At 36.2% G+C, this 27,668-nt stretch overlaps 1 protein-coding gene across 1 annotated transcript in view; it reads right to left on the bottom strand.

The window, feature by feature from the left end:
* The window catches only part of COL21A1 (collagen type XXI alpha 1 chain), a 92,546-nt gene that overhangs the window by 59,187 nt on the left and 5,691 nt on the right, over nt 1–27,668 (bottom strand). Inside the window, exons 2-8 of the mRNA XM_069851490.1 lie at nt 15,446–15,565; nt 12,991–13,542; nt 8,570–8,738; nt 8,220–8,436; nt 6,000–6,173; nt 3,387–3,464; nt 1,159–1,167 (exon numbers count right to left, since the gene is read on the bottom strand). Coding sequence (XP_069707591.1) covers nt 1,159–1,167; nt 3,387–3,464; nt 6,000–6,173; nt 8,220–8,436; nt 8,570–8,738; nt 12,991–13,542; nt 15,446–15,533 — 1,287 coding nt within the window. The 5' untranslated portion in view covers nt 15,534–15,565. The remainder of the gene's footprint in view (nt 1–1,158; nt 1,168–3,386; nt 3,465–5,999; nt 6,174–8,219; nt 8,437–8,569; nt 8,739–12,990; nt 13,543–15,445; nt 15,566–27,668) is intronic.

The following is a 27,668-nucleotide window of genomic DNA, read 5'->3' as shown; positions in this document are numbered from 1 at the left end:
AATAATCATTTGGGGAGTTATCAATTATCAAGTATAACTATTTAATTTAAAAGTTTGTAAAAAAATCTAATAATGCATAGCATTATGTAAGTATTATGTATATATTATGCATATAACCTATGAGCATGCTATCATGAGTAGCAAGCCTGAAAATAACTTAAAGCCCAAGTCTCCTACCCCTGGGCATGTGTCCCAGCTATGAAGCTACTTGAAGAAAGATGGGGCATGGCTGCTACCACCCACTTCTACCAGTCAGAAGTCCTGGCCCCAAGGGTGCCTGTCCTCCAAACACCATTAGGTGACCTCCTCCAAGATATGCTGCCTATACAAACAGCAGTAAATACTAAACCTTGGCAGACCACGTCACCCTCTAGAGATTGTTTGGCTTTTAGGTATCTCTTCTCATCATTGAGACCACATGAAACCTCAGTGTTTTACCAGGGTAGGCAAGGAGAATGCTACTGGATCAAATCCATTTGCCGAAAGTCAGGCACCCAAAATTTAGGTGCATCTGTACTAAATCTATATAATCAAGTTAGATTCAGTGATTTTTTTTTTCAGTTAGCAGGTTTGTAGAGCTACGGAAAGGCAAACATTTAAGGATCCATGATACAAAAAAAGTAGATTTTATATTCACTACCTAAATCACTTTCAATAACAATTTACTCATATTTTCTAAAATAATGCAGACTTTTTACTATGTTCTCTGAATGGAATTCCTTCTCAGAGTCAAATGATTCATTAGAACACAAATCCACACCTCCTTTGCAATGGCACCAAGTGGTCATATTAAACCTTCAAACAAGCTTCCCTTTAGGGAGCTCCCACTAGCATGATGCAGGTAACAGCTACCTGACCATATATATGCCCATTCACTTTGCAACAGCATCCAGCCCTGCAAATAAGAGCAATTGAATTGAAACAGGAAACAAAAAAAACCCAGGCCATTTATACTAATAAATGTGAGATTCTTCAGAAAACTAATGTTGTATTTGTCTGTTGACTAGAGTTTAATTAATGGAAATCTAGCACTTTCAAGCTTAGCAAACCTTTGTCCACTTTTCAAAACAACATGTATACACCCTAGAACAACAAGAAGTTTATATAAAGTCAAATACTACCTTAAACTGAGTTTGAGCAATTTAGGATTGAGCCTACCTCTCCATTCTGAAACAAGAAGAAACACAGTTTAAGAACAGAATAAGCGAAATACATTCATTCATAAAAACAATCACAACTAATCATAAATTTAAGGATGCAATTGCCAAGGAAAATGTTAGACTTTCTCAGACTTATGTGCAGCCATTATCAATGCAATATGATTTTTAGTTCATTTCATTTAAGAGTCTTAGAACAGAAGCTACTAGTAGGAATTTTTAAAAGACAACGACAAAACTAGAATACTGAAATGAGAAAGTATTTATACACTAAATGTTTAGATTCGGGTAAAGCTTTTGCCAGGATTAACTTCTCATTAAAAAAAAATAAAAATCCTCCACTTACTCATTCATGTCAGAGAATGTACAAAAATATTCCTAAAATCTACAATCTCTGCCTGAATCCAGCATCTGGGAAAATATACAGCAGCGCAGAGGCAAGGCTGGCTTTTTCTGCTTTAAATTCACTCTGGTATTAATTGAATTGAGCGTTCCAGTATCTGCAACACCACAGAATAATCCATCCCTAAATAGTTCAGCATGCAAATCGTGAAATTTTCTGTTTTAATGGCTTAGTAGCCACCATTAGCTACACCGTGTACAGGAGTTTTCTAATGCACAGGGTCACTACAGACTTCATATGCAGTCTGTGGAGCAAGGCGGCTTCCTCTGTCTTCAGTTTTCATCTTAGGCTATCTTCCTCCACGGACCATACAGGGAGCTTAAAATTACTATGGAGATAGGTATCTCTGGGAAAGGGGATGAATTCAGGCTGTAATTGGTACAGGAGCTCTGACACATCCACAGCCTGACAGAATATAGCCATAGACCACATCTCCCTCCTTGGAGATGACCCAACATGTTTATATTTGCAAGACTCCAGAACTTCATGGGTAAAGTCCAAATTTAATTTGCAGCAAAAGAAAGTGAAACTAAACTGGCAAAACCCCAATCTTTTCAGTTGGACTTCTTGTTAGATCACAGAGAACACAAGGTATGGAGGACAAAATTTTTACTGTTTGCTTTCTGTATGCAAAATATTTCTCTGTTTGTTTACTTTTCATATCCTGCTTCTATTTTGTAAAGAACAAAAAGATATGTGGTGCAGTTAAACAGACAAATGCTAAATTTAGTTCAGGATTTAAAGCTAATTTTACTAAAGTGTGCCTGAACCCATCAGTTCTTGACACACGCAGTCAGATTTCAGAATAATCCAGCAACCTACTTGCTGCTTAAATGAAAGCTGTGAGTTTTGAAAAAGTCCTAATAAGGGTACTGATTGCAACAGATGCGCTGGCCCCAAATAAATAGAAGAAAAACAGACTAGCTGGAGGTCTGTGTGAGCCTGACAAAAATAAAATATCTGAATGTGGAAGATTCACAGGTTCTAACGTCAAACTAGCAAAATAGTCCAAATATTAAACCAAATCACAACATGAAGAATATGGATTTATATAGTAAGACACTAATGCCTGATTATCTTTAGCTCGGTTTGTTTTAAACACCAAACAGAGGAGGAGATTTTGAAGCTAACTGTACATATAAAACAATCTCTTGCTTATATTTTGAGATCAGGGCTGAACGCTTCTGAAAATCTGGCTGCAATTGTGTGTCACGAACGGCTTCCCAATCTGCATGCATTTACATTTCTTTGTATAATTAATTGTAAATAAGAAGGCAAAGAGAGGACTAAAGGATATCCATAAGCTTGTGGACATGAATCATAAAATCCTGAACAGGATTTGATTTTTGTGTTATCTGTAACATACTTCATGAAATGTTGGCAACATTTCAGTTAATGGGATATTTAACACAGACATCAGCATAGATACTTCTAATAGGAAAATATGATTTGTTGGTTGCATACCAAAATTTCAGAGATTAAATGACCTGCCAAGTAGCAAGAAGTGTATCATATACTTAAAAGTATTTCATATTGCTATAACCTAATAGTTTTATTAATTTCTACTGTTTATTCTACAGTGCTGTTCAAGTATCCACCATCAAATAGCTAAACAAAAAAAAAAGCTTTTCAAAATACATTTGTGCAAAAATAAGGCTGAAACAGCCAACTTCTATGTCATTTGATATTGCACAAGTAACAAGCATTTGTGTGCACCAGCTGAATCAATGTAGTATTACTTATTTTAAGAATTCATTGAGTCAGCTTTAAACAGTGATTTGGAAAATAAGCCAACTAGTCCTCAAAAGTTCATCTATCATACTCACAAATCCTGGGATCTCACAGACTGTCTCTCGATTATTTTGCTCTGGATCACAGTAGATTCGCAGTTTTTGTATATCAAACTATAATTCAAAACATAAAAGACTCTTTTTAGAGAAAGCATTAGTAGTCAGACATTAAGGTATATTAAACTATAGTCTTCTTAAATTATATCATCCACAAGTTTTTTAAAAAATGAACAAAATATTAAAAAACAAGAAAATCCAGAAGCTCTCTGTGTTTACTGTGGTTAAAAAACAATTAAAGAGGTATAAACTTTTTTAGTCAGGCTAGTCACAATGATTAATACATGCAACCAATTAAACATTCTGTAACAGATTTATTTAAAGAAAAATAATAAACCCAAGATTCTCTTGGAGGAGGAGGACATTCATTATATTGTGAAGTTTGTCTTCCAAAGCAACTGCTGCATGTACTGAGGCCCTACTTCCTGGGAAAGGTCTTTGCTTTTGCTTGATTAAACTGCCTTTAACTTGACCTATAAGATTTTTCAACCTTATTTTCTCCCGCTTCAAAGTGCTGAAGAGGGGTGCAATAGAGTGGCTTGGTGGGCACCTGTCATCCAGTCAAGGACAACCTACCATACAGTCCTGGGAAGATGTTTTTACACTGGCCTGTCTCTTCCAGATGCAAAATAAGGAAGTTTTGGTGAGGAATCAGAAGGCATCCCTGATGCTTGAAAGAATTTGGTTTAGAATTGCTTTAAAAAGCAACCAATAAAAACACTGGCACAAAGCAAGCAAGATTTGTGCCATTCTGCTCTGTCTACACTCCAGGAAAATTAAACCACTAAAGTCAGGGTTTCTAGCATAAGCTATCATAACTGAAAGGAGAAAAAAAACCTGAAATCATAGATTATAAATTGGACTAGCCAGGAAAAAGAACATAGAAAACAGTGTCTGATAACACCATGCCTAGTAAAATGTGTTTTCAAATTTAAAATGCCTACAGTTCACAACACTTAACTATGTACACAAGTTCATCATCGCTATACTGAATAGCACATCAGACAGTAAGTTCTTAATTAAACCAAGAACGCTTGCAAAAAAATCACTAGGAAACATCTGAATCGGAGCACAGAACAAGAATGAAAACGCACCAAAGAATCTCTGAAGAAGAATCTCGTACCATACTTTGTACCCAACTCCATCTGATTCCTTTCTTAAAGGATTTCAAATTATCTTTTCACTGCAAGGCAGATTCATTAAACTATTTCACTATAATCCTAAATTAAATAGAAATAGCCTGGCAATTTTTGCCTGTTAATGCTTTGCAGAATATATCACAGTCTGAGAAAGTGGAAATAAATCATCTGAATATAAAACCGCAACCCGAGGCAGATTTTCTAATTTTCTTCTAGTCCACTATGAGCAGATCTTATACAATTCCACATTCCCAAAATGTTACCATTTTTACTTTAGATAACACATCTTGCTACTACCATTCTTTAACTCAGAAACTGTATTACTGGGAATCTATAAAAGTCCCATTTTTGGAGTGATTTAAGAGAAAAAAAACAAGACACAAACCCAACAACAAACAAACAACACTTTCATCCTAGAATGCACAGAACTATAAAAATGGCTTAATTTTGCACCAACAGAGAATATGCATGAGACGATTGATTACAGTTCCGAAATCTCTACTTTTACTGCAATAAATGCTTGAGGTACTATCAGAAATCCCTGATGAAACATTCAGTAGTTTTCACAAAGGGGTATTTCAGTATGCAGACAATGTTTCTACCAGAAATGCTGAGTCGCACACACAGTGCATAATCCAAGTTTTCCATGTACACTTTTAGAATATGATAGTAATAGAATGGAAGCCTGTCTACAAATACACAAAATTCAGAAGTAACTGAGTAAATACATCTGCAGAGTTAATAAAGATGGTACAAAAATTAATATATTTTAATAGGATCAGTAAGATCATTAGAGTACAAAAAAAGTACAATAGCTTTCAAAATAACTAAAAAAAACTTATGTAATTTAGTATTTCTTGGTATTTTTGCCATTACTCTTAGTGCAAACAGTGTCATTACTACATTGCTATAAATACAAGGAAACAATCTCTTTAGCCAGCATCTGGAACAATGTCAACATAATAGTCTTCACCATTGGTCTACACAGCCTTTACATTTACAGTCTGAAGTTTTAACCAGCTTTTCGGTGTCTGCAAAGAGCTGAAGGTAAAAGGACTTTAATGTTTCTCAGAACAAGGGGGACCTGTGGTACAGGGGTTTTGGGGAGGGTATTCCAACACAGAAGAATCCAACAGCAGCAATCTGAGTATCAAATATTTGCAGTACAACAGAAATAGAGTTGATATGCCTTGTACTTTTGTGATAGCGGGTCATGAGAAAGAAACATCATCAAAATGTTGTTCTCTGCCTCTTTACCAGCATGAGCCATACATTGATGGAAGGAAATTATATGCAGGCGTTATTTATGTACATTCCTAACTACTGATATTTGGTGCATTAAATTTCAGCCTAGTGTAAATTAGAAGAGTAAGTTCAAGAAAACAGAAGGTACAAAGGCAATATCAACCTACAGGAGAATTACTGAATGTTTGTGATATTAGCATATGCTTACCTGTACAGTTTCCTCCTTTCCAGAATACTTTCCTATTTGAGTAAGGCCACTGATGTAAATACCTAAAACAGGATGCAATGGCTTCCTTTCTATTTCTTGGTCATCTATATACAAAGTTACAAAGTCTTCTGTTACTAGGAGACGAATTTGATGCCAGCCTTCATCAAACAATATCTAAGAAAAGTGAAGAAAACAGAATTGTTTAAAACAATATGCAGTTTAATTAACAATAAAACTGTACTTCAACACTTAAACTGCTGTTAATGGTTTAGATGATCAATGTTCCAGGTTTTGTCATACAAAAAATTGTAAACTGTATATGCAAAAAGGTATTTGCCAAGAAATATTGTAAGTGAGAGGACAATAATTAATTCCTATTTCAGAATTATTTTATAACTTGCATAGATTTTTTCGGTATATGATCTTGAACACGCTTAAACTTGTATTTGTTGAAAATATGAAATGAGAGGCCTTTTTTCAGCAGCAAAATAATGTCTCAAACACTTCAGTTCTTAAATCATGGTGAAAACAAATTGGTACTTGAAAGTCTTTCTACTTAATCTCTTATGAAGAAAATCTTAAAGATGACGTAACATTGGCTGAAAGAATCACAATATTGCAATGACTACACCAAATATAACATTCAGCACCTCAAAAAATACCAGTTTTCTAAAGCTTAAGATTTAGTTTAAACAATTATCATAGTTCTACGAGTAATGGAAAATGAGAGATACTTTTAAAGAAGTATTGATCTCACCTACCTTAGAAATGAAATTCAACATGGGAAGATACACCTACTTCTTGAGCTTATCTATTAATTTCAAAAACAATCTAGCTCCTTAGCCTAGCCTAGAACAGATGCTTATCTCTTATATAGCTAAATTTATTACCGATTAATCCCACAGTAAACTGCTATCCATGAATAAACTGAAACGTACATCTTCCAGTATGTTATATATCTTTGTTACCTTCTGTAGACAAAATAGAAATTAAACTTACTTCACTTAAGAGCATACACTCTTAGACAGCACTTCTGTATCTATTTTATTTTCATTTTTAGGTTGGGTTTTTATTTATTTACAATGGATCTCAGTACAAGATAAATAAACAGATCAGAATTTATCACATTTTCATTTTTGTGAGTAAAAGTGATAAATTATCATTAAGGTTTATTAAATTAAAGGTCTGTTAAAAGCATAGTGACATTTATAATGCATTAAGAGACATATAGATCTAAAATGGCATAAAATTATTGTTCTCCATAATAGCAATGGAAACACGGAACAAGACTTCTTTTTACGGTGAAGTTCATGGGGATCTAGGACTGCAGGAATAAGATTGATTTGTCACTGTAGCTGCCAGAAATAATTAAATACAGATTTCTGGATTGATCTGAAAATGAAGTTTTTAATAGTTTTCAGTAAATCAAGTTTAACATTACTTCTTAAAAAAATAAATATTTTATCTGCAAATAATTATAAAGTCAGAGGAATTTTGGAAAGAAAGAGTAAAATTATACATCCAATAACAGAAGAATAAAATAACTCTGCCTAGAAAAGCTTAGTAGTTAAGACTTTCTTCTGGATAGAACTCTTTCCTTCTCTGGGGATTTATATTTCAAATTCCTTCAGCTGATTTGGAGTAAAGATTCAAATGCAGGCCACCACTTCCCAGAAAAGTTGAACCCCCTTGGCCATGGAACACTCCAGCAGCAAATCTTTCCTACTTTTGTCTGCTGAAGCATCCCTCTTGGTTCACATAAATAATACTTCCTGCAGTAGGAATAGGAGTCACTGGGCTGCACATTCCTGTATCACTACAAATGCAGGAGTATAGATATTCAATCCCCTTCTGTCTGTCTCACCTGCAATCAAGACAATCTTTCTTACAAGAGTTGTATACTTCACTGGAAATTAGGGAAGAAAGATTGAAAGAGAACCTTCAGAAGATAATAAAATTGGTTTGCAAAAAGGCAAATCCCTTCAGTGAGAAAAATAAGTAGCTGAAAGGAATTTTCATTCAACAGAGAACCAGACAAATCCAGATGAACTCCCATTTTGTAAGCTGCTATTTACTCTTCCCGGTAAAGTACACCCCTTATCTATTTTTTAAATGCCTAAGCAGCCAAAAAGTACAATGATTTTTTAAAAAAACATATAGGGCAAAGGAATAACATGTACTCAAATAGGTTTTCCACCATAATGATAACTTACTCCTTACCTTTACACGAGGTGCAGCAAAAGTAATAACTTGCGTGCCATTTATTAAACTTGTTGTAGTGAATGACAATGTTTTCTCTTCTCCATTAACGGTGACTGCAATCTGTGGTCTCTTATCCAGACTTAGAATTCTCCACAAATCCCATGTCTTTTTTACTTTAAATCTTTGAGTGGAAACAAAGACATAGGATGGAGGCAGACCTTCTGGAAACACATTCCTAAATAACGGTGAAGGAAGGGAAAAAAGAAAATACTGAACATTCACATAAACCTTAAAATAAGTCTGTCACACTTTAAGCAAACAAAAAAAAAACTTACTAAATTTAGAAGGTCATTTATAAATTTAAATACCTTGTCAATTCTGACAGATCAACATGTGAGGTTACTTCATAAGCTTTGGCATTAGTGGTTGGTATTTGAATTCTCTTTTTCACCTTTTTCTTCACACCTAATCCTACAAGAATGTCAAATCCTTTTTCATCTCGAGCTGCCACTGGAATTCTTGTCGGACAAACAGATTCTGCAGAGCAATAAATGCAAATATAGTTCAAAATATGACTTAAAATTTTCAAAAAGTGACCTCCAACCTACTTAGTTTTTAGAGCTGCCTTTCAAGAAATAAAAGACAATTGAGAAGAGCCTGTTAAGTGTGGCACAAGAGAAGCAACATGTAGAATCCTCAGAGACATGAAGCAAGAATACAATACCGAGATGTCATATTTTACTCAGATTACGTCTACATACTATTTTGAACCGTCACTAATTGTAGTTAAAACATATTACAATAACTAAATCTCTAAAATTGTGTGGTTTAAAAATTGTAGATGTTAATTTCCATGATGCACTGACAATCGCTATTAATTCTGCATGTCTCCCAACTATAAAATGGACAAAGGTAGAATTGTCTACAATTATTTTTTTCATCTTCTTTTGCTCGCAAGGGATTCCTATTTTGTCTGTTACACTGAACTCTTCTTGAGGCTATTGATTGACAGGAATGGTTGGACTCGATGATCCGGTGGGTCTTTTCCAACCTGTTGATTCTATAATTCTATGATTCTGTTCTCACTGGACAGGTATTGTGGGATATATTTTCCGTGAAACTAAAGGTAGCTGAATGTTATCTCTGTTTAATTCTCTTTACACAAAAACAATAGTAGGCAATGACCCTAATTTGTCTAAAAAAAAAAAAAAGTGAAATATGAGAGTAAAATCTGATGCTAAAAAATATTTATTGTATTAGAGTAATAAAAAAATTGAAAGAAAGCAAACAACTTTTTATTAAAATTATGCAAAACTGTGTACAATAAATACATTTTCATCATTCATTTCCCATTGTTTTTTTCAGGAAAGCATAGGTTCATAGAAAGGAAAGAGGTCAGTAATATATTCCAAAGACAGGGCGGAGAGTTCTCTCATCTCCATCTGGACTAGCCATGGGCTGGAAAACTCATGTTTCAGTGCCAGAGATTTATCAGCTCAAAGGTCTAGATTGGCTTCTCTTTATAACATGAGGAATACAGTGCAGCTTCTCTTTCTAACAAAACCAAGGGCAGTCGGAAGCTACTGTGTTCTGGCTGGGGAGACGGGATACATAAACTCTAAGAAAATTCAGCTGAGTGTCTGCACAAACTATCCATGGTGGGAAAAAACAATCCAGCCTGTGGGGGCACGCTACAGGTACATGGAGTAGCTGCAAGAAGCCCTTAGTTTTCTGTTTCTCCCCACAGCCAAATGCCACCTGACTCCCAAGTTAAAATTATATTCAAAATTATCTGTCTGGTTCTACAAAAAACAATTGTAAGACCTCTGTGACCACATTTTGGAAACTAAAATCTCTACCTTCTGAATGCTTCTGGAAAACAAGAAGAGGAAATACAAAGCCCAATGTAACTTTTCTTCTCACTCTTCTCAAAACGCAGATGCAGGATTTAAATCAACATACTTATGATATTAAGTAAGAGTAATAACATTTTTTTTTCAGGTTTCTTCACTTTGTATTGTTATTTTGGCAACATTTTCTAAACTCATTTATTTTCAAAGCTTAAAAACATATTGACATTAATAAAGATTACAGATAATCATATAAACTGACAAGAAAATGAACACAAGAATCTCTTATCAGTTACAGTATTAGAAATTTGGTGTAAAATAAAAAAAAATAAATGCAGAAATCGTACTACTTTAAGGGTGAGGGCCATTATTCTGCATTAATGCCAAAGTAACTGTCTAGACTAATAGAATACAAATTAACCATATGTAAAATTACACATTAAAAAAATACTTTCATAGAATCATAGAATCATAGAATCATAGAATAACCAGGTTGGAAGAGACCCACCGGATCATCGAGTCCAACCATTCCTACCAATCACTTTCTTTCCAATGGTACATGGAAGAATTACAAGAAAACATTCCCATTAATCATAGGATCACAGAATGGTTTGTGTGGGAAGGGACCTTAAAGCCCATCCAGTTCCAACCCCCCTGCCATGGGCAGGGACACCTCCCACCAGACCAGGCTGCCTAAAGCCACAGTCTACCTGGCTTTGAATAGGTAGAATTTTTTGAGGTTTTCTAGATTATCTTCTGGCAGGACTATTTGATAACCAACCAAGCCATTATACAGGGTGCAGAAGCAAGCAGCAAAATCAAGAACCTTCTTCCATGGGAAACAGGGCTTTGTTTCCAGTCTACAGTACCAGTCACAGCAACTCACCAGCCTAGACTGAAATCTTGTTCCCTTTTATTGTTTTTATATAGTTTTCAGATACTTTATCTTTCCTTCCTGAAGCACCAAATAACATGTTATTGTTAAATCTCACTATCTAGCACAAAGGCACTTTTCTTAGCATCCTCAAGACATAATTCTGAGATGTGCATTGAATATTGTTTTTAAATGCATTCTCGACAAAATCTTTTCTACATTTTTGCTTGAGAATATGAATACTACAGAAACAAACATTTGACTTCCAGCATAAATATTAAGGATTAAATATTCCTTAAGTGTCTGGGGACTCTTTTAGCCATGCTGTCCTTTCTGGATGACAAGTTCAACAATTTTCTTCACCCTGCCACACTCTAAAACGAACACTAGAGTTCCCAAAAGGCACACGGGAGCCCTCCATCCGCAAGCTGCTCGAGGTAGCCACAGAGTAAAGGTCAGCGTTTTTTCAGACATTAAAACAATGACAACCAAGACAATTTTCAAACAGTTTCATGTGGCTGAACACAGCCAAATCATTGCTGCTTTGCCCTCATGGAAATTCCTGTTCCAAAGTCAAAGTTAATCTTAACAACATGAATAAAATAATCCACCACTCAGATATAAAATTTCCAGTTTACTCATCTTTCAGTTCACCTGCTAAAGACATTGCGGTTGGAAATAAAGCTGACAAATGGCTCTGATTGCTCTTTGAGAGAGGTATCTCAATGCTAACACAATGGAAGAACACAATGTATGAGAGTGAAGGCACAGGGTCAGTTACAGTAAAACATTAAGTACACTTTTTTTATACGTAGTCACCACTCGCAGACCACCACTGTAAGAGTCACGTCAAATACCACACTGAATTTTAAGGGATACCAGTTAATACTCAAAGCAGAAAATCCATCTTGATGAAACATAATGTCATTCTTCTAAATTTTATTTAAAGAAAACATTGTCTTTATTTCGGGGAATTTCTCCCTGCATGAAGTTTTATTAAAGAATTTAGCTGCGCTTAGCTGGTTTAATTTTTGGACTGATCACCTTACTACATAAGCCACAAGGAATTATGATTTTTGTAAGTATATCAAGAAGCAAACACTATTATCGTAGACATAAGTACCATCGTATCTTTTCAATGAACTCCATACTGAAAGGGAGAGCACATGAAAACTGTTTTTCATTCTTACTAAGCGCAGAAATATGCTACAACTGAAATATGACTTGCACCAATTCCTGGTAATAAAACATGCATAAAGTAGCACTAACAAATATTCACTGTATTATAGAGCCCTCCTGAGTTCACCTTCTAAAGACATTTAAAAAACCAATTTGCTATCTTTTATATATATTTTTTTATATATATATGTATATGTGTGTGTGTGTATATATCGGAAAGCCATTGTTCTACAAAGTTATCACAAAACTCAAGACAGTAATGCTGCTAGCATTCTAAAGCTAAAAAGTCATTTTACAATGTTGATCTTGGCTAATTCTTCTATTAATCCTTCTAAAAAAGATTATAACAGCTTGCTACAATTCCAAGCACATTTGCCAAGAGTTTTTCTTGGGTTTTTTTTTCAACATATACTAGCAGAAGAATTCTGTTTGTAATGATAATCTATCACCTCAATTGTCAAGAAGAAATGCTAGATTGCGGATGAGTATCAGCTGCACCTAGGAAAAGGATAAAGCAAGCCCTATATTCTCAGCGCTATGAGAACTGCTCAACTATTTTAGGGTTTCTAAACTTTATCAATGCGAAAAAATTGAGGGTTAGGGCAAAATGCTACATAAAGCATTCCAACCTAAACAATTCTGTGATTCTGTAAACATACACTATGTCAAACTACCACATCTTTCTCAAATATACCTCTTCGTTTAATGGAGAAAATAACATTTTGGGAGTGATTTTCGCAAACAAGATCTAAATAAAAGAAGATCATAGTAAATACTATCACGTGCCTTAGGTGACATTAATCATGCATGGTGCTTGTGAAATAAAGAGATATCGGTACAGAACTACATTCTGCACACCTTAAATTTGTTATAATCACTTACTAACCTTCACAGAGTTTCTGCTTTATAACTTCTTTAATTCTTGATATTGCAATATAATCTTCAACGTAAAATACGTAAGTTGATGAGGGCTTGTTGGCAATAGCTTTAAGTTCATCCTCCTCAATTTCAGAGCCAACACCAATAGCAAACAAAGTGATTTTGTTTTTCCTTGCTTCTGCTGCTACATCTTTGACTTCATCTTGGGACTTTCCATCAGTGAGAACAACTGCTATTTTTGTTAAAAATCTTGAAGATTTTGCAAAAACATGGTCAAAGGCAAACTGAATAGCTCTTCCTGTTCTTGTATTTCCTCCCAAGTAGTGTATGGACTCCATTTCCCTGATGAGGTTCTCAGTGGATTCATGAGTTCCAAGGGGAATTTCAAGTACAGGGTAATCACTGTACTGGACAACTCCAACTTGAATAAACTTTGGCCCTATGTCAAAATTTCTTGTAATATTGACAAGCCAGCTTTTGATTATTTCAAAGTTTTCTGGGCCAACGCTGTAAGAGCCATCTAAGATAAAAACTAAATCCGCTGGAGCAGTTCTGCAACCTAAGAAAAAAAACAAATATCAAACAAATATTCTAATGAACTCTTCCACTTTCTTCTTCCACAGGAAATATTTTTTGTATCAATTACTGTTCATATGAGGATCTATATTGACAAAGAGATTCCATTTGAAAAAAAATTCAGCTGACTGTATCAGAGAAAACAAGATTGTTTCAGTAAGCCACACAGATCCACCCTGGTCTGAAAATCATACCATTTTCTGTTTTTTACATTATCACCAGAAATGATTATGAAAAATTCTGGAATTCAGTTTCTTAGCTGGCAATTGCCTTTCATGCAATCAGCAGAGAGGAATACATTTTGGGTTTTTCCATATCTTTTTGTCAGCAGAGATGATAAACATAAAAATGCATTTTTGTTGGCAAACCAAGCACACTGCAGAGGAATGCTAGAGCCTGAATACTCCAGAATTCTGCAGTAATATCCAGTCCTTTTCCAAATACATTTTAATTGATTACTGACACTGCTGCATGGTACTTAGAAAACTAGTTAGCATAAAATCCTGAATCTCAATTGAAAGTTGCTGGTAGCATATTCTGATTTCAGTAGCAGAAAAATGCTCAGTGAAAGCTCAGCCTCTAAGATATAAGATCACTTAAGCATTTAACAAATATAATGTAGCTGCATGATTACTTAGGCATGGATTCAGCCCTTATAGCTGTAGTCAATTATAAATGGAGCTTTCAGACTAAATTGCCAAGTACGGGCCATGGACAGACAGAAGCATTTCTGCAGGACAATCCTATCCATCTTATATGCACATCCTCAGATGGGAGGGAATAACTCTCTAGAGGGAAGAATCATCTTCCATCAACAGTGAAAAGAACTTGGATAACTGACACTCAAGGTGCCAAGGAAAAGCTCCAAACTAGGAAGGATTATTTTGACCCCCGTGGCACGTGAGGTCATGGGGGCTGCTATGTATTTCTGTGCTTTCTGTTTTCTTTCTCCAAGACGTGAAGGAGAGCTTTGCCTTGTCCTGATATATGCCTATAGGCATACCTGGCGAGGTTGAGATTTCACCTTCCTTGATAGCAAGTGACCACAGCCTGCTGGAGAGATGCTTTTGCAGCGTAGGTGAAAAGACTCTGCAATGGGTGAGTAGAGTGTATCACCCTGCAGTTCAGGGATATGAATCATAAAGAAACTGCAGTTGGAAGGGACTTTGGATATTATTGGACCCTGCTGAAAGCAGGTCCAGCTTAAAGAAGGTAGTCTGAAAAAATATATGTCTTTCTAGAGACTAGAAGGAATTTTACAATGTTTGTTGTAAAATACTAAAAATTGCTGGACTGAGAGCGAAACTGGAGAAAAAGAAAGACCTACCCTGAAAGTATCATTGCAGCCAGAGGAAAGTTTTCCACACTGTTTTTATTCAGCCACTGTTTCTTTCAAAAAGCTACCTTGCTTTAGCTTTTTCTTTTCAATAAACTGGAGTTAGAGCATAAAACTTGGTTTGCTGGGGCTTGAGATGCTAATTCTGAAGAATATGCACTAAGTTCTGTACAAGAGCTGGGGTTATCTCACATTCCTCTCACAGAACCTTTATTTATCTTATTTAGCTTCTCACATAATATTAAGCTATTCAAAACACTGCTTCTGAAGAAATGAAATTATAAATATTCAAGACATAAGTTTAAATCAAGACTGGAGCTTTACATTTCCACCTGCCCACCTGGGCATTTCCAAGACACAAATAGCAATAAAGATATTCATTTCATAAAGGAAAAAAAAAAGATATTTAAGTTACTCATCATATATTTTATGACTTTATCAGGAAAATTATACTGGAAAACAACCACCATTAACAGAAGTGTACAAGTGGGCCTGAAAATGGATCCTATAAATTCAAAGCATCCTTTGAAATATCAAAATTAAGACTTACTTGCTCTTGTTTCCCCATCTTCAGCTGAGATGTAATCATGAAGTAGCAGACTTAACAGCATCTGAAAAAATATTACTATTTGTGCCATGTGTATTGTGTTTTCAGAGTCTCAAGATTAAACTAAATGGGGAAGAAATGAAAAAAAAAATGTTATTATAGAATCATAGAATCATAGAATAACCAGGTTTGAAGAGACCCACAGGATTATATTACAAAACAGACGCTCTCCCACTCTGCAGTCATTATCCAGTGACTTGACAGCTCCAGCTCCAAAATACAGCAAGTGTTTACATATCAGGTATTGCTGGACAGATGTTACTTCAGTCTCAACGCTCACACCTGTCTACTTCAGGGATTTTAGGGCACTTCTGACTCCTCTAACCCAGGACTGGGACTGCATCAGCTGCCGCGGTGTCAGTGAGCCCCAGTGCTACCCCAGCAGAGCCAAGCCCCGCAGACCATAACGCACAAGGTTACATAAATTATATGCATTTTCAAATTTTGATTTTTTTTTTCCTCTGTTTATGCCTCCTTTGCTATCATGGGCTCTGAATTATATGCCCAAAGTCTCCTGAAGCAAACATGCAATTTTGGTCTCATGCTGTCATAAACGTTATTTCACAAATATACTTAAACTAAGCCATATTACTACTTATGATGATTGCAAAGAAATAGAATCATAATGGGAAAAGATACATTTTTGGAGTACTGTATTAGAGATCCATTCATTTCAAGACTCTGAAAAAGCAGAAAAGTATACTGAATCTCTTGTATTCTCTCTTCTTATCCTCCAAAGCAAAGTGCAATTTTTCTAACTACATTTCATCTTCCACTACAAAACATGAACACTCAAAAAAGGGAGGATTAACTGTTCATCTGCTTATGTGGATGCATTGGTGACTGAGAAGTGGCACAAGGTGTGCAGTCTCCGTCCTTGGAGATACTCAAAAGCCTTCTGGACACAGTCCTGGGCAACTGGCTCTAGGGTTTGGACCAGATGACCTCCAGAGGTCCCATTCAACCTCAACTATCCTGTGACTCTTTGATTTCTACTAAACTATATCAAGCAGTACTTGTTCATGTAAACAGAGATTGGGTCAATCAAATGTCATTAATATAACAAGGAACAGAATTTTACAATATCTTCTGTCTACCTTTGCATATTTTAACTGAAAGTTTTTCCCCTATAGTTATTTGGTTTGCATTCAGAGCAACACTGTCTTTGTGCTGTCCAGTAACTGGCAATCAATCTACTGCTTTTAAATTTTTCCATAGCGCGTGAAAATCTCTAAACCATTAAAAAGAATAAAAGAGGCTAAATTCAGAACAATTTTTCAGTAGCAGTTCAGGGCCAATTTATTGTACTATCCTTCAGTTTCATGCCTTTAATTATTTTGCATCTGGCTAGAAGACTAAATATTCCTCCTTTCTTCAGGCTTTGCTTTGTCAGTCATGTTAGTTTTTATCTACTACATGTGAGTTTGTCACTAACACTCCCTGCTGGTTTTTTCAGTCCATTTCCTAGAATTGAAATGCTTTCCTTGAGTAAGGCCAAGATTCCTTCCCCCTTCATATCTTTTTCTTCTAGACATAAAACTTTACTTATGCCCACACCAAAATAATCTACACACTCACCTAAAATGTCAAAAATAAATGAAAATATTATAAAACAAAATCAAAAGCCAGCCAATATATTGGAGGGGGAGGTGAAAGCTGTGCATATTTGTCCTTTTTATACTGCTGATCTTTAATTTTGAACTCTTCGGGGCAGACAAGATGTCCATCACACTACTGCCAGGTACTGGCAGAAGTCATGAAATTTCTGTAGCACTGGAAAATACTATTCTCAAAACAGCCAAAACAAAAATCAGCATGCCTATCACTAGCGCCTCTTAGCAAAAAAAATAGACAAATGGAAATTAGCAACTATTCTATTTTCCAAGACTAGTCAAGGGAATAAACTGAAGAGAAAGCCATTTAATCACAATAACATACTGAGCAGCCATCCAGCAGCCAGTCAACTGTTAACTGCACCAAAACTCTGCAGCAATTAAACACGGAGCCTTCTCCCTAAAGATGTATACACCTGACATGATGGTTTTAGGTAAGTTATATGGGAAAATGGGATTGCAAAGGTGTGGGAGCATGACAGTAATAAGCAGAGAGGTAGTAATTTCAATGTCAGATTCATTTCTGGTAGATTCATTATCTGCATTTCCAAAATAGAAGATGAGCCACAAAATCAGTTAGTTTGGCTTTTCAGTCAGCTTCTTTGCCTTTTCCACTGCTTATAAAGCACTCATTCCATGAAGACAAAAAAAAAAAAAAAAATCCCCACAAACAACTTCAAGGAATGCACAAAAATAAATTTCCAGGAAACACTACTGCTATTAAATATAATCCTCAAAAATTAAAAATGGGAAGCCATAATTATTATGTTATTAAATACCACTTTTGGATTACAGATAATTGCAAGGTAACACCATACTTTGTTATTCACATTAGCTTGTGTCAGAACACGAGAATCAGATTAAGCACACTGGAGTCTATGGGATGGGATGTAAGAAGCACTGGTCCAGTGATGCTACACAAATACTGGGATGTCAACCTCATGTAAACAGATTAAGTGACAGTTTCTTACCCCAGCTATTTGAAAAAGGATTTCTTTAAACTATGAAATCATGTGTATGACTAGAAGGCATGTGATATGTGAGAAAATTTTACCGTAGTATAAGCAGACAATTTACATTGATTATTTGAGACTTGATGGTTTGTATGATTGTTCATTCAAGATCATTTTCATCCTTTTCTGTGGGAAGGGTTTACTGAAGGGTAAATCGCATCTCTCATGAGGCCAAATTGAGTGATACTGAAGAAGAATATACAAAATTAAATCTATGTGGGAATTTGAACAACAGATAATCAAAGAAAGACAACTGCATTCTTTGAGAATACCAGAAAAATGTATGCCTACAGGTGGGAACAGAAATATAGACTATTGTACGCTGAACTGAAATATATCAGAAAACCCACAATGCTAACCAACAAACCATAAAATCATATAGATTCCTCCCACTAACAACCCCAAAAGGGTCCAGAAAATTTATAAGGAATAGTCATGAAAAAGCTAACTGAGGAAAATATCACTATGCTACATCATCTAATTTTTGGTGTTTATCATCATAGAAGTTATGTAAAAGGAAAATTAAAAGAAGCAATTTAGTAACTTCACTGCACCGGTCCACTAAAAAGAGTTCTTGGACAGCTACCACTAATATTGCACCTTTTTTTGCACATAGAGTATTAAAACATCAGAATTATTTTAACACCACACTCCCTGCAGCACAAAACTTATATGTGCTCCACGGCATAAGCACAGGCACTTCATGTCAGGTGGGATGCTGGGATTCTGCTCACTGGTGTAGCTCTCCTTTAACCAACCTCTGCAGAAGCCACTAAAACCTGTTTGAAACTGCATCAACCCCCTTCATCTCTGCCCACCCTCCTGCAAACACTGACGCAGTGAGACCCAGGAGATTCAGAAGTTAAGGAAAGGAAAATTCATGAGGATATGCTGTGGTGTGTTCTATGCACACACCCAGGAGAAACGTCCTGTCCTCTGTATTTTTCAGTTCTGTGCTCGCCCTTCTATCGTTCATTTGCATTCATTTCATTCAGGTATACATTTTAAACAACAGGAGTCCAAAACTACTGGCATGCCCCTTGCATAACCTCACTGGTCAGGTTGCATAAAATTATCTTAAAACTCTGTGAAACAGGAGTCCAAAAAGAATAAAAAGGCAGAATAAGGAAGAAGAAACATTTTCAAGTTCCTCCTGTCCCCAGTCCCACCTACCTGAGCAGAGAGAACTGCTGTTCCCTGGGCATATCCTAACTCTCTCTCACTCCAGTAGTAACAGAAATAATACTGCAAAAAGTTTAACAAGCCATCAGGCATGAGTGTGGGGGAGTGTCGGAGGGAATTACAAGGCTGGAATCATATATGTCTCGCTTCTCACAGTGAAGATTTTCCATTCTTCACTACTGAACACTACAGCATCCTGAAGTGTACATCTGTAAGCTTGAAAAATATTAAAATACTGAAATTATCATATCAGAGCAAGATTTCTTTTGGTGAAACCCATGCTCCAATTTATATTTCTTAAAAAGAATCAGTAAAATAATTTGCAAAATAGGCTTATCTGATTTGCAGAACCAAATTGTATTTCCTCAATGGATCAAATTTTCCATGTATTTGTGAGAGTCCTGCATTTCATTTACAACAATGCTGGAAAAATATCTGAGATACTGAACTTGAGAACTTCACTGTAAGTATAAAGCCAAATAAATGCTTAGTAGTCCAAACTGGACCTATTAATAGAACCAAAATTAAAAGGATAAACCCAAGACTTAAGCAGTCAGCCAATGAGGATTCCAGGAATTACACAGTGTTCAATTTATTTGAAATAAAATAATAACATAGCACTGCACTTCTAACAGTCAAAAGAGATGCCAAACCAACAACTCCAGACACCAAAGGCTTTTATCTTCTCGACACAGTAATTACAGCACAGGCAACAGAAGTGGGCAGGAAATTACTTGCAGAAAATACTTGCCAAAGTGTCTTATTGCTATCAGAGAGAAGCCACCGTTAATATCAGCCCAGCACCTCTCCATTGACATCACCAAAAGCCAAAATTCATCACTACTGAGGATGTGTCCGTTTTCTTTTGAGAGAAACGGAGAAAAGTTATCTCTGTGGTGGTCCATGGAATTGCTCACTGATTTCTTCTCTGCCCCTAAGAGCTCTGCTGGCTACTCTAAGAATTCAAGGTCCTCACACCATATCGCTGCTGGTGAAGCTGCAGAAGATGGGTCACAGTGTGCAGGGAAACACTAAGGGATTGCAGCTTCTTCCATATTCCCTCTGCCAACGGTAGTCAGGATTTGATGATCCATAAGGGTCCCTTCCAACATGAGATATTCTATGATTTTATGAAATTATGCTAAGCTATGTGAAGAATTAAAAAAAAAACACCAAAAAGAATATTTTAAATAAAACTTTTAGCCCTGTCTTCTTTCAAATTATCTATTGTGATTAGTTTGTGATTTTATCAAATGTAACCAGGAAAACATTTATGAAACTGCTTTCCCATCTCTCAGTTATACTAAACCACTTTTAGAATATGGAAGCTCACAGAAGATAAATCCACACACGATTACTAAAGCAAAGGACTGTGGACTGAGAGAGCATTACTGGAGAAATAGCATAAGTGTTACTGTATTTTTCAAGGCATCCCTCATGGTTATTGCATTTTTCCACCTTAAATGGGATAGTGCATTGCACCCAGAGGCTTTGTAATTCTGGTGATGCACAGGGTGGCAGGAGCAAGCCTTTGGCTATCTCCCAACTCCAAAAAACTATTTAAATTAAAGCCACAAGGGCTTAACAGACATTAACTGAGACAGGATACTGGCTTGGGGGGGACCTTTAGTGTGTCTCATTATGGCTTTCTTCTGTTCTTCACTGTATGCTTTTTATCATTGTATTTTACATGCTACTTTGATAGTAAAAAAGATGTTTATAGTCAGTGGAAACAGTCCCCTGGGGCAAAATGGTCTGTCAGGCACAGATGGATCCTGAACAGCTTATGCAAAGGCCTCTGCTCTGAGTCCCTGAATGATGGGTTGTAGACATTTTTGGGCACAAGATATTTTTGAGTATCTTTGAGACTGGCATCAAGACTCCGACAAGTTTCCCTGCATCTCAGAGTAAATGAAAGGTAAAACCATAGCAGCGCTACTAAGGATCTGGTTCACGAACCATGACCCATAGGGCAGTAGTATAGCCTGTTCTTCACCAAAGCAGAGTTAGCAGAGTATTATTTGTGTCTTCACAAAAGGCAGGAGAGAAAGAGGGTTCAAAAAAGCTTGGCAGCATCAGCCTGTGCACCGAGTTCATGATCAGTAACAGATAAATTCCAACCCTCTCAATGCATATTCCATTTTTGTCACATATAAGAGGAAAACTCAGTGAAGTCCAGAAATGGGTGACACATAGATTGACCTACATCCAGTGTCATTTTAGGCAGCTTAAATCAACTGGACAGTTCCTGCAACATCTCTCGTTTTCTTCTGGGTGCTGCAATTTTGCTATGCAGCACCTCTGACTGGGAAGGAAATTGAACTCAGGTTTCCTACACGGTGGACGTGTGGTACAACTGATACTGAAACCAATAGCCTCTACTTGATTTTTGAATGAATTCAAGGATGCCAGCGTGTTAGAGATGGCAAAGGCACACAACTCCCAGAACAGCTCTGCTACACAGAAGTGCACAGAGGTTCAAACAACAGCATCTCTCCTGTATGCCTGTACAGCAGAATTTCACCTCCAAATTAGGTTTTGAGTAGGAAATTTAGCTGCCTAAGTAGGTTTAGCTAGTATTTCCACTTTTCATTTAAGATGTCTAAAAGCAGCACCTTCTGTATCTCAAAAGGCAGTTTACTGATGCAGTCTTTCCATATCCAGCTTTCCAATGCCTAGCAAGTATATCATTTTACTCTTCCTAGGAATCGTGTCTGAAGAAAATTTCCATTTAGAGCAATTTGGAGTCTTTCAGAATCAGAAATATTTGCTCTTCAGTGCAGTTTTGTCACTATTAAAACTAGGAAATGCAGAGAGAAAGAGAGATTTTCATTCTCTGAAAACCCTGGCTTCTCTGCTGCATGAAGATTTCTTGCTGAAGAACTACACTGAAGAAATATACTGAAAGGAGTTCCTTCCTTCACTTCTTCTCATTCCTAGTTACTGCCTAAGAAGGAAGCCAGGAAGGGTATGACTGTAACCTTTTCCAGCATACCGAGAAAATAACCAGACTAAAGGTTATATATATTATCTCAACTTCCAAATATAAATTAACACTTCTCTCATATTACATCACTGTATAAACATCTCTTAATTCAACTAGGGATCGTTAGGTCTGGCATACAAAGGAACAAATATTAAAACATTGCAACAATAATGATTGAAAGGACATACAGAAGATTCTTTGCGTTTCCAAAACTTACGTAATACTACAGAAACTGCAGAGCAAGAGAAAAGCAACCCTGAAAATCATGATTTATATACATTAAATAATGTGGAAAAGCAATGCAATACTGCTTCACCTTCTTATATTTGTTGTCTCTGTTTTCAAAATTAATGAGTTTTAGAAATAAAATGTTAGTGCAATTTATATTTATCTATTCATTCCTAACTGTACCTTATACTGCCAGTTCTAAGCATTCAAAAGTCTATGAGGTTACTCCAAGTCAGTTATTTTTAACAAGTAATACATCTGAATCTATATTTATTTCTACTTGGATTTCAGTTCCATTCTACATTCATATTTTCCACACATTGTTCGTCTTCATTTATTTTTCTTGGTGGGCACCACTGATGAGGTTATTAAACTTGTAAACATTTAAAAGAATAATAGCATTTCCTAGGAGGAGTGAGGTTGTGAAGGCATCATTAACCTAGGCTCAGTTTACACATACACAGATGTGCATAAATGCAATATCATATATAAATAGATAAAATCTTCTACAGAAATGAGCACATTACTATTCCCCATACAACTTCTTTCCATTTCTGTGTTGGAATGAACTATTTTGGCATATTCAACAGTATAATCACACTCATCCAGGAGTGTTCTACAACGTTAAATACATAATTACAGAGTACTTTGGATAAGTTTTTATCAAGAGGGATCAAGTAAGAAAATTACATATTTAAGTTACACATGTATTAAGTTTTCTTTATTTTTCTTTAATAGTTAGCACAACAAGAATGAAAAGTAGTTGTAAAACGGTTCCATTCTGGCTAAGCAGTATCTGCATTTAGTCTATGTAAGAATACAAGGCTACACAAAGTACGCAGTTGGAGTACCCAGCTCAAGATATCTTATTTCCTAACCCTGAAAGCAAGCAGAAAGCATTGCCTGAACGCAAATGGAAAGGCTAATGGGGCTTCTCCTTGTTCCTTTCCTTCCATTCCCACCACCTTTGCTGTCCTTTTTGCAACAGTGGCAAGAGTAAGAAGCACAGCTTTGTTTCTCCCTCTTAAAGCCTAAACGACTACCTGATAGATCAACAGAGACACTCAGGCATCACATCTCATCTGCATTTTCAGAAATCAAATCTCACCTATCTCTGCATATACATCAAGTATGCACTAGCATGGCCTGTGCCCACTGCCCAAACATTCCTATTTTTTATTTCTCCCCCAAAGTTCAGTAAAGGCACTAACAACTCCTTCAGGTTTATGTTTGGTATTTCATTCATTTGTACCACAACCACGATTTAAACCTCTCATTAAAAATGGTCAACTTAACAGTCAAAAGAGCATTGCTCAATGACAAAAAACACCAATCTTTACTCTAAAAGACATTTTAGGGATACTTAAGGAAAAAAAACAAAAACCCAATGGACTAGTAGTTTAAATGAAGCTATTTTGCAACATGATTACAATTTCCACTATTAGAGCTATTCAATATATGCAAAATAACCTATAGGAATTAATACTATGCTCCAGATTTATAGCTTTAATATACAGACTACATAAAGTATTATGCAGATTACATAAAAGCACAGAGAGGATTTAAGGAATTACCACAATTTTGGCAGATTTGGGAAAGTAAACTTTATACCGAGTGTATAAAGGCTTTATACCAACTTTGATGCTATACATCAAGAACCAAGCTGGTAGCAGTTGGCATATGTTTTAAACCAAGTAAGAAGATACATATTTCTGAAAGAAAAGAAGCCCCTTAAGTAGGATAGGCTGTTTATATTTCATATGATTCAGTAAAGCACAGCAAACCCACAGTCTCCTCCAGTCTACAGCCAGAAAAGTTTGCATTTGTGCTCCAACATCTGAAGTCACAGAAAGCTTGTATTTTTAAATCCAATTTATTCTGGCACTTAGCACTTCATTGGATTTTTTCCCACTCCAAGGGGACACTGCACCAAGCGCCAGCAATTAGTTACTACGGGTTGAAGAAAAAAGAAGCTTACCACAGCATTTGAGCTGATGGACTGATACACAACTGACTGGAAAACAATATAGGATGGGAATTTATGCACCACAGCTGGCAGCTCAGCATTCTGGCTGCAACAAACGAATCTGAGGTCTCCCTGGAAACCATGATTTCATCCTGTCTGTGAAAAGCCCATGCTGTTATTTCTCTCTTTATCAAGCAGCTTGAGATTCCACAGAATGTTCTCTCCTTGGATGGACCCAAGGAAAACAAAACAGCTAATCAATAGGATAAAATCTGACACTGAAATTGTACAGTTGATATTAACCTAGCATATGAGAACACTATTCTGCATAAGAAATGTTTGTACCTACTCCCACAGGAAATCCAAGAGTTCAGATTTTGAGTGAGCACACGTATATGTATCTCATGTTACCAAACAGGGAAACAGAAAACAATTTAATACAAATGGATACCTGGAGCAATAGTTTGGGAGACTATTTTGTCTGAGCTAAGGAAGGTAGAGTTCAACTGGGCCAGTGACAATTGTTGGTGAACAGAAGGAAAACATTCATAGGGGCACATAATGAAATAACTGAAAATTATATATAATAATTATGCATAATTACATATAATTATATAAAATTTAGCAATGAAACCACTACAGAAATTGGCTCAAATCTGAGAGAAAGGTACAATCTCTGTCAACATTTGTATCGCTTTCTATCAACATTTGTTAGTAGAAAGAGCCACAAAGGCAACATAAAAACAAAAACAATCCAAGTAAGAACTTCAAATGCAATTTATAGACTATGTTAGGATCATGCCTTGTCAAGAGGAGATACACAGAATTGCTTGCCCATTTTTTCTCCTAATATTTGTTTTCTTTTCTATTTTTTTTTTTTTAATTTTTGGTCCCTATTTCTATACAAGGGAGAGTAGGAATGGCTTAGCCAAGATGTTATTTGCAATGTGATGACTCCAACATTCCCTGCGAAAGCAAGAGAAGTAGTAAGAAATACATAACAGGTGATTTAAAAAAAAAATTGCTATGCAAAAGAAATAAACTGTCTATGGGTTCTGTTTACCTCCTGTAAGTAAGGGCACAATCAGAAATAGAAGTCATGTATTCTATCTTCCTAACTTTGTCTTTTAGTTGTTTTGTTAATCCCTGAAGCAGGTTTGGATTCCAGCATCAAGCACAATGTATCAAGTACATTAGTGCTGTTTGTTGTCTTTTTCCACAAATAATACTTAGTGCTATTCTCAGTGTTAATTTAAGTACTGTGAAATGCTGGAGAGCATAAGAACAATGACACGGATCTCTGCTTTAGCTGAAGTTTTTAAAACTTTAGTTGAAATATCAGTCCCTTCCAATTTTTCAAGTGCCCTTCATCTTTTCCCTCTTTTCCAGAAACATTCAATAAAAGGGAAAACAGATTAATCTTAAAAAAAAATAAAAAAGCAATCTGTAGCCATGGTAAAAGCTGGTTAAAGTCTCTGTCCAAGCTTCAAACCTTGATTTTATTGTTTTACACTATAGAATGGAAGGATTTTATTCCATGTAACCTCCTGTTACAGCCTTTAGACTACCATATAAAGTTATCATGAAGTAGAATGGCCTTTAAAACATTTCATTGTATGTTAGGCATTTTTACAATGATATATAAACTCACTGACATCAAAATAAGAAGAGTCATATGAGACAGACAAAAAAGAATTTTAGGCTTTCCAATTCTATATTTTTTAAATGATAGGGTTTTTTACCTTGTTTTGTTTTTACTGAAAATGTTGACAAGTCATCAAAGGAGGCTGCGACTGCTGAAGGAATAGAAATAGTAAAAATTCTAAAAGCATTTAGGACCTGAACTAGTGCAAGCCTTGAGAAAAGATTGTCTCTTCCAGTTGTCCTTAGAACTAAATCAGACCCTTAATATTTTAAACAGTTTTTTGAAGGACGAAAACAGATACTTGGCACACTCATGCTCAAAGGAGAAAACATAAACATTTGCTGTTTCAAGTATATCCAAAATTTTGTACTTTGAGGAACACTCGCATTTCCAGATACAGAATGATTCCAAGCAAAAATTAAAACTATGCAAAAGTTGCATGCTTGGTTGCTTGCAAGAAGACTATAGATATTCCATCAAGTGTTCAAGCTCACTTCATTTACAACATGATGACTCTTACAGTCGGTTATAGGAAGACAATTATTTTTATTACATTCATAAAGAATAAAAATCCTTCCTGGTCCCTACTATGTGTTTTACCTTCAGTACAGATAGCAATAAGGACCCAGTAGCTGCAGAGCTCAGTAACTAATGACCGTTCAAATCAAACCAAGAAGGTTTTGCAAAGGTGCACAGTGGGGAAAAGTCCAGGGCCATCCAGCACTACATAACCCATGACTCTGGATATTCCCTACCCAGAAAATTCCTGTGTACTTCTCTATGCTTTCAGCTTTACTTCATACAGGTAAATAGCATTAAGAAAAAAAACAAAATAAGCCAGTGGACACCATACAAACCTTACCCTGAATGTCGCAAATCACCTTCTGACATAGGAAAAACTCCAGTATTTCCCAACCCCCAGATGGGCATCTGAACAAGGACCTGCTTACCTAAATGCAAAGAAAGCTGCAGGGAGACCTCAGTGTAGTCTGCAACCGTCCAGAGGGAAGATGTAGAAGACGTCACGGCAGACTTACTCCTCAGCTGTAAAATGGAAGGATGAGGGAGAACAGGTAGACATGGGAACAGAGGGGAAACATTTTCTACCAGAAGGTGGCAAAATCTCCATCTCTGGTGTTATTCAAACCCAGACTGAACAAGACTTTAGCCAGCCTACGCTAGCTGGGTCTGCTTTGACCAGAAGCTGGACCGGATGATCCCAGTAGACCCTTTACAAATTCCATTTTTCTGTATCTCTGCAGTCCCTTTCTAGTACTCCTCACTCTTCACATCACAATTTCCAGAGCCCTTGCCCTTAAGGTGCATGGCCCCCAGCCTTCATGCATATCACTCTTGCCCAAGCCATTAGTTTTTCTGAGATATTGTGTTGTGGAATAGGGCCTATGAAGGTAACAAGAGAATGTGGATGAAGACCAGACAGGAGAAAGAGATGGAACAACCCTGCCCTTCTGCTGGCCCAGAGGGCAGAACGGGGCTTCAGAGGCAGCCACTGCCACCCATCATATCTTGACC

Source organism: Phaenicophaeus curvirostris, chromosome 2, assembly GCF_032191515.1.
Source record: "Phaenicophaeus curvirostris isolate KB17595 chromosome 2, BPBGC_Pcur_1.0, whole genome shotgun sequence".
NCBI classification, from domain to species: domain Eukaryota; kingdom Metazoa; phylum Chordata; class Aves; order Cuculiformes; family Cuculidae; genus Phaenicophaeus; species Phaenicophaeus curvirostris.
This window is presented reverse-complemented; position numbering and strand designations above follow the sequence as displayed.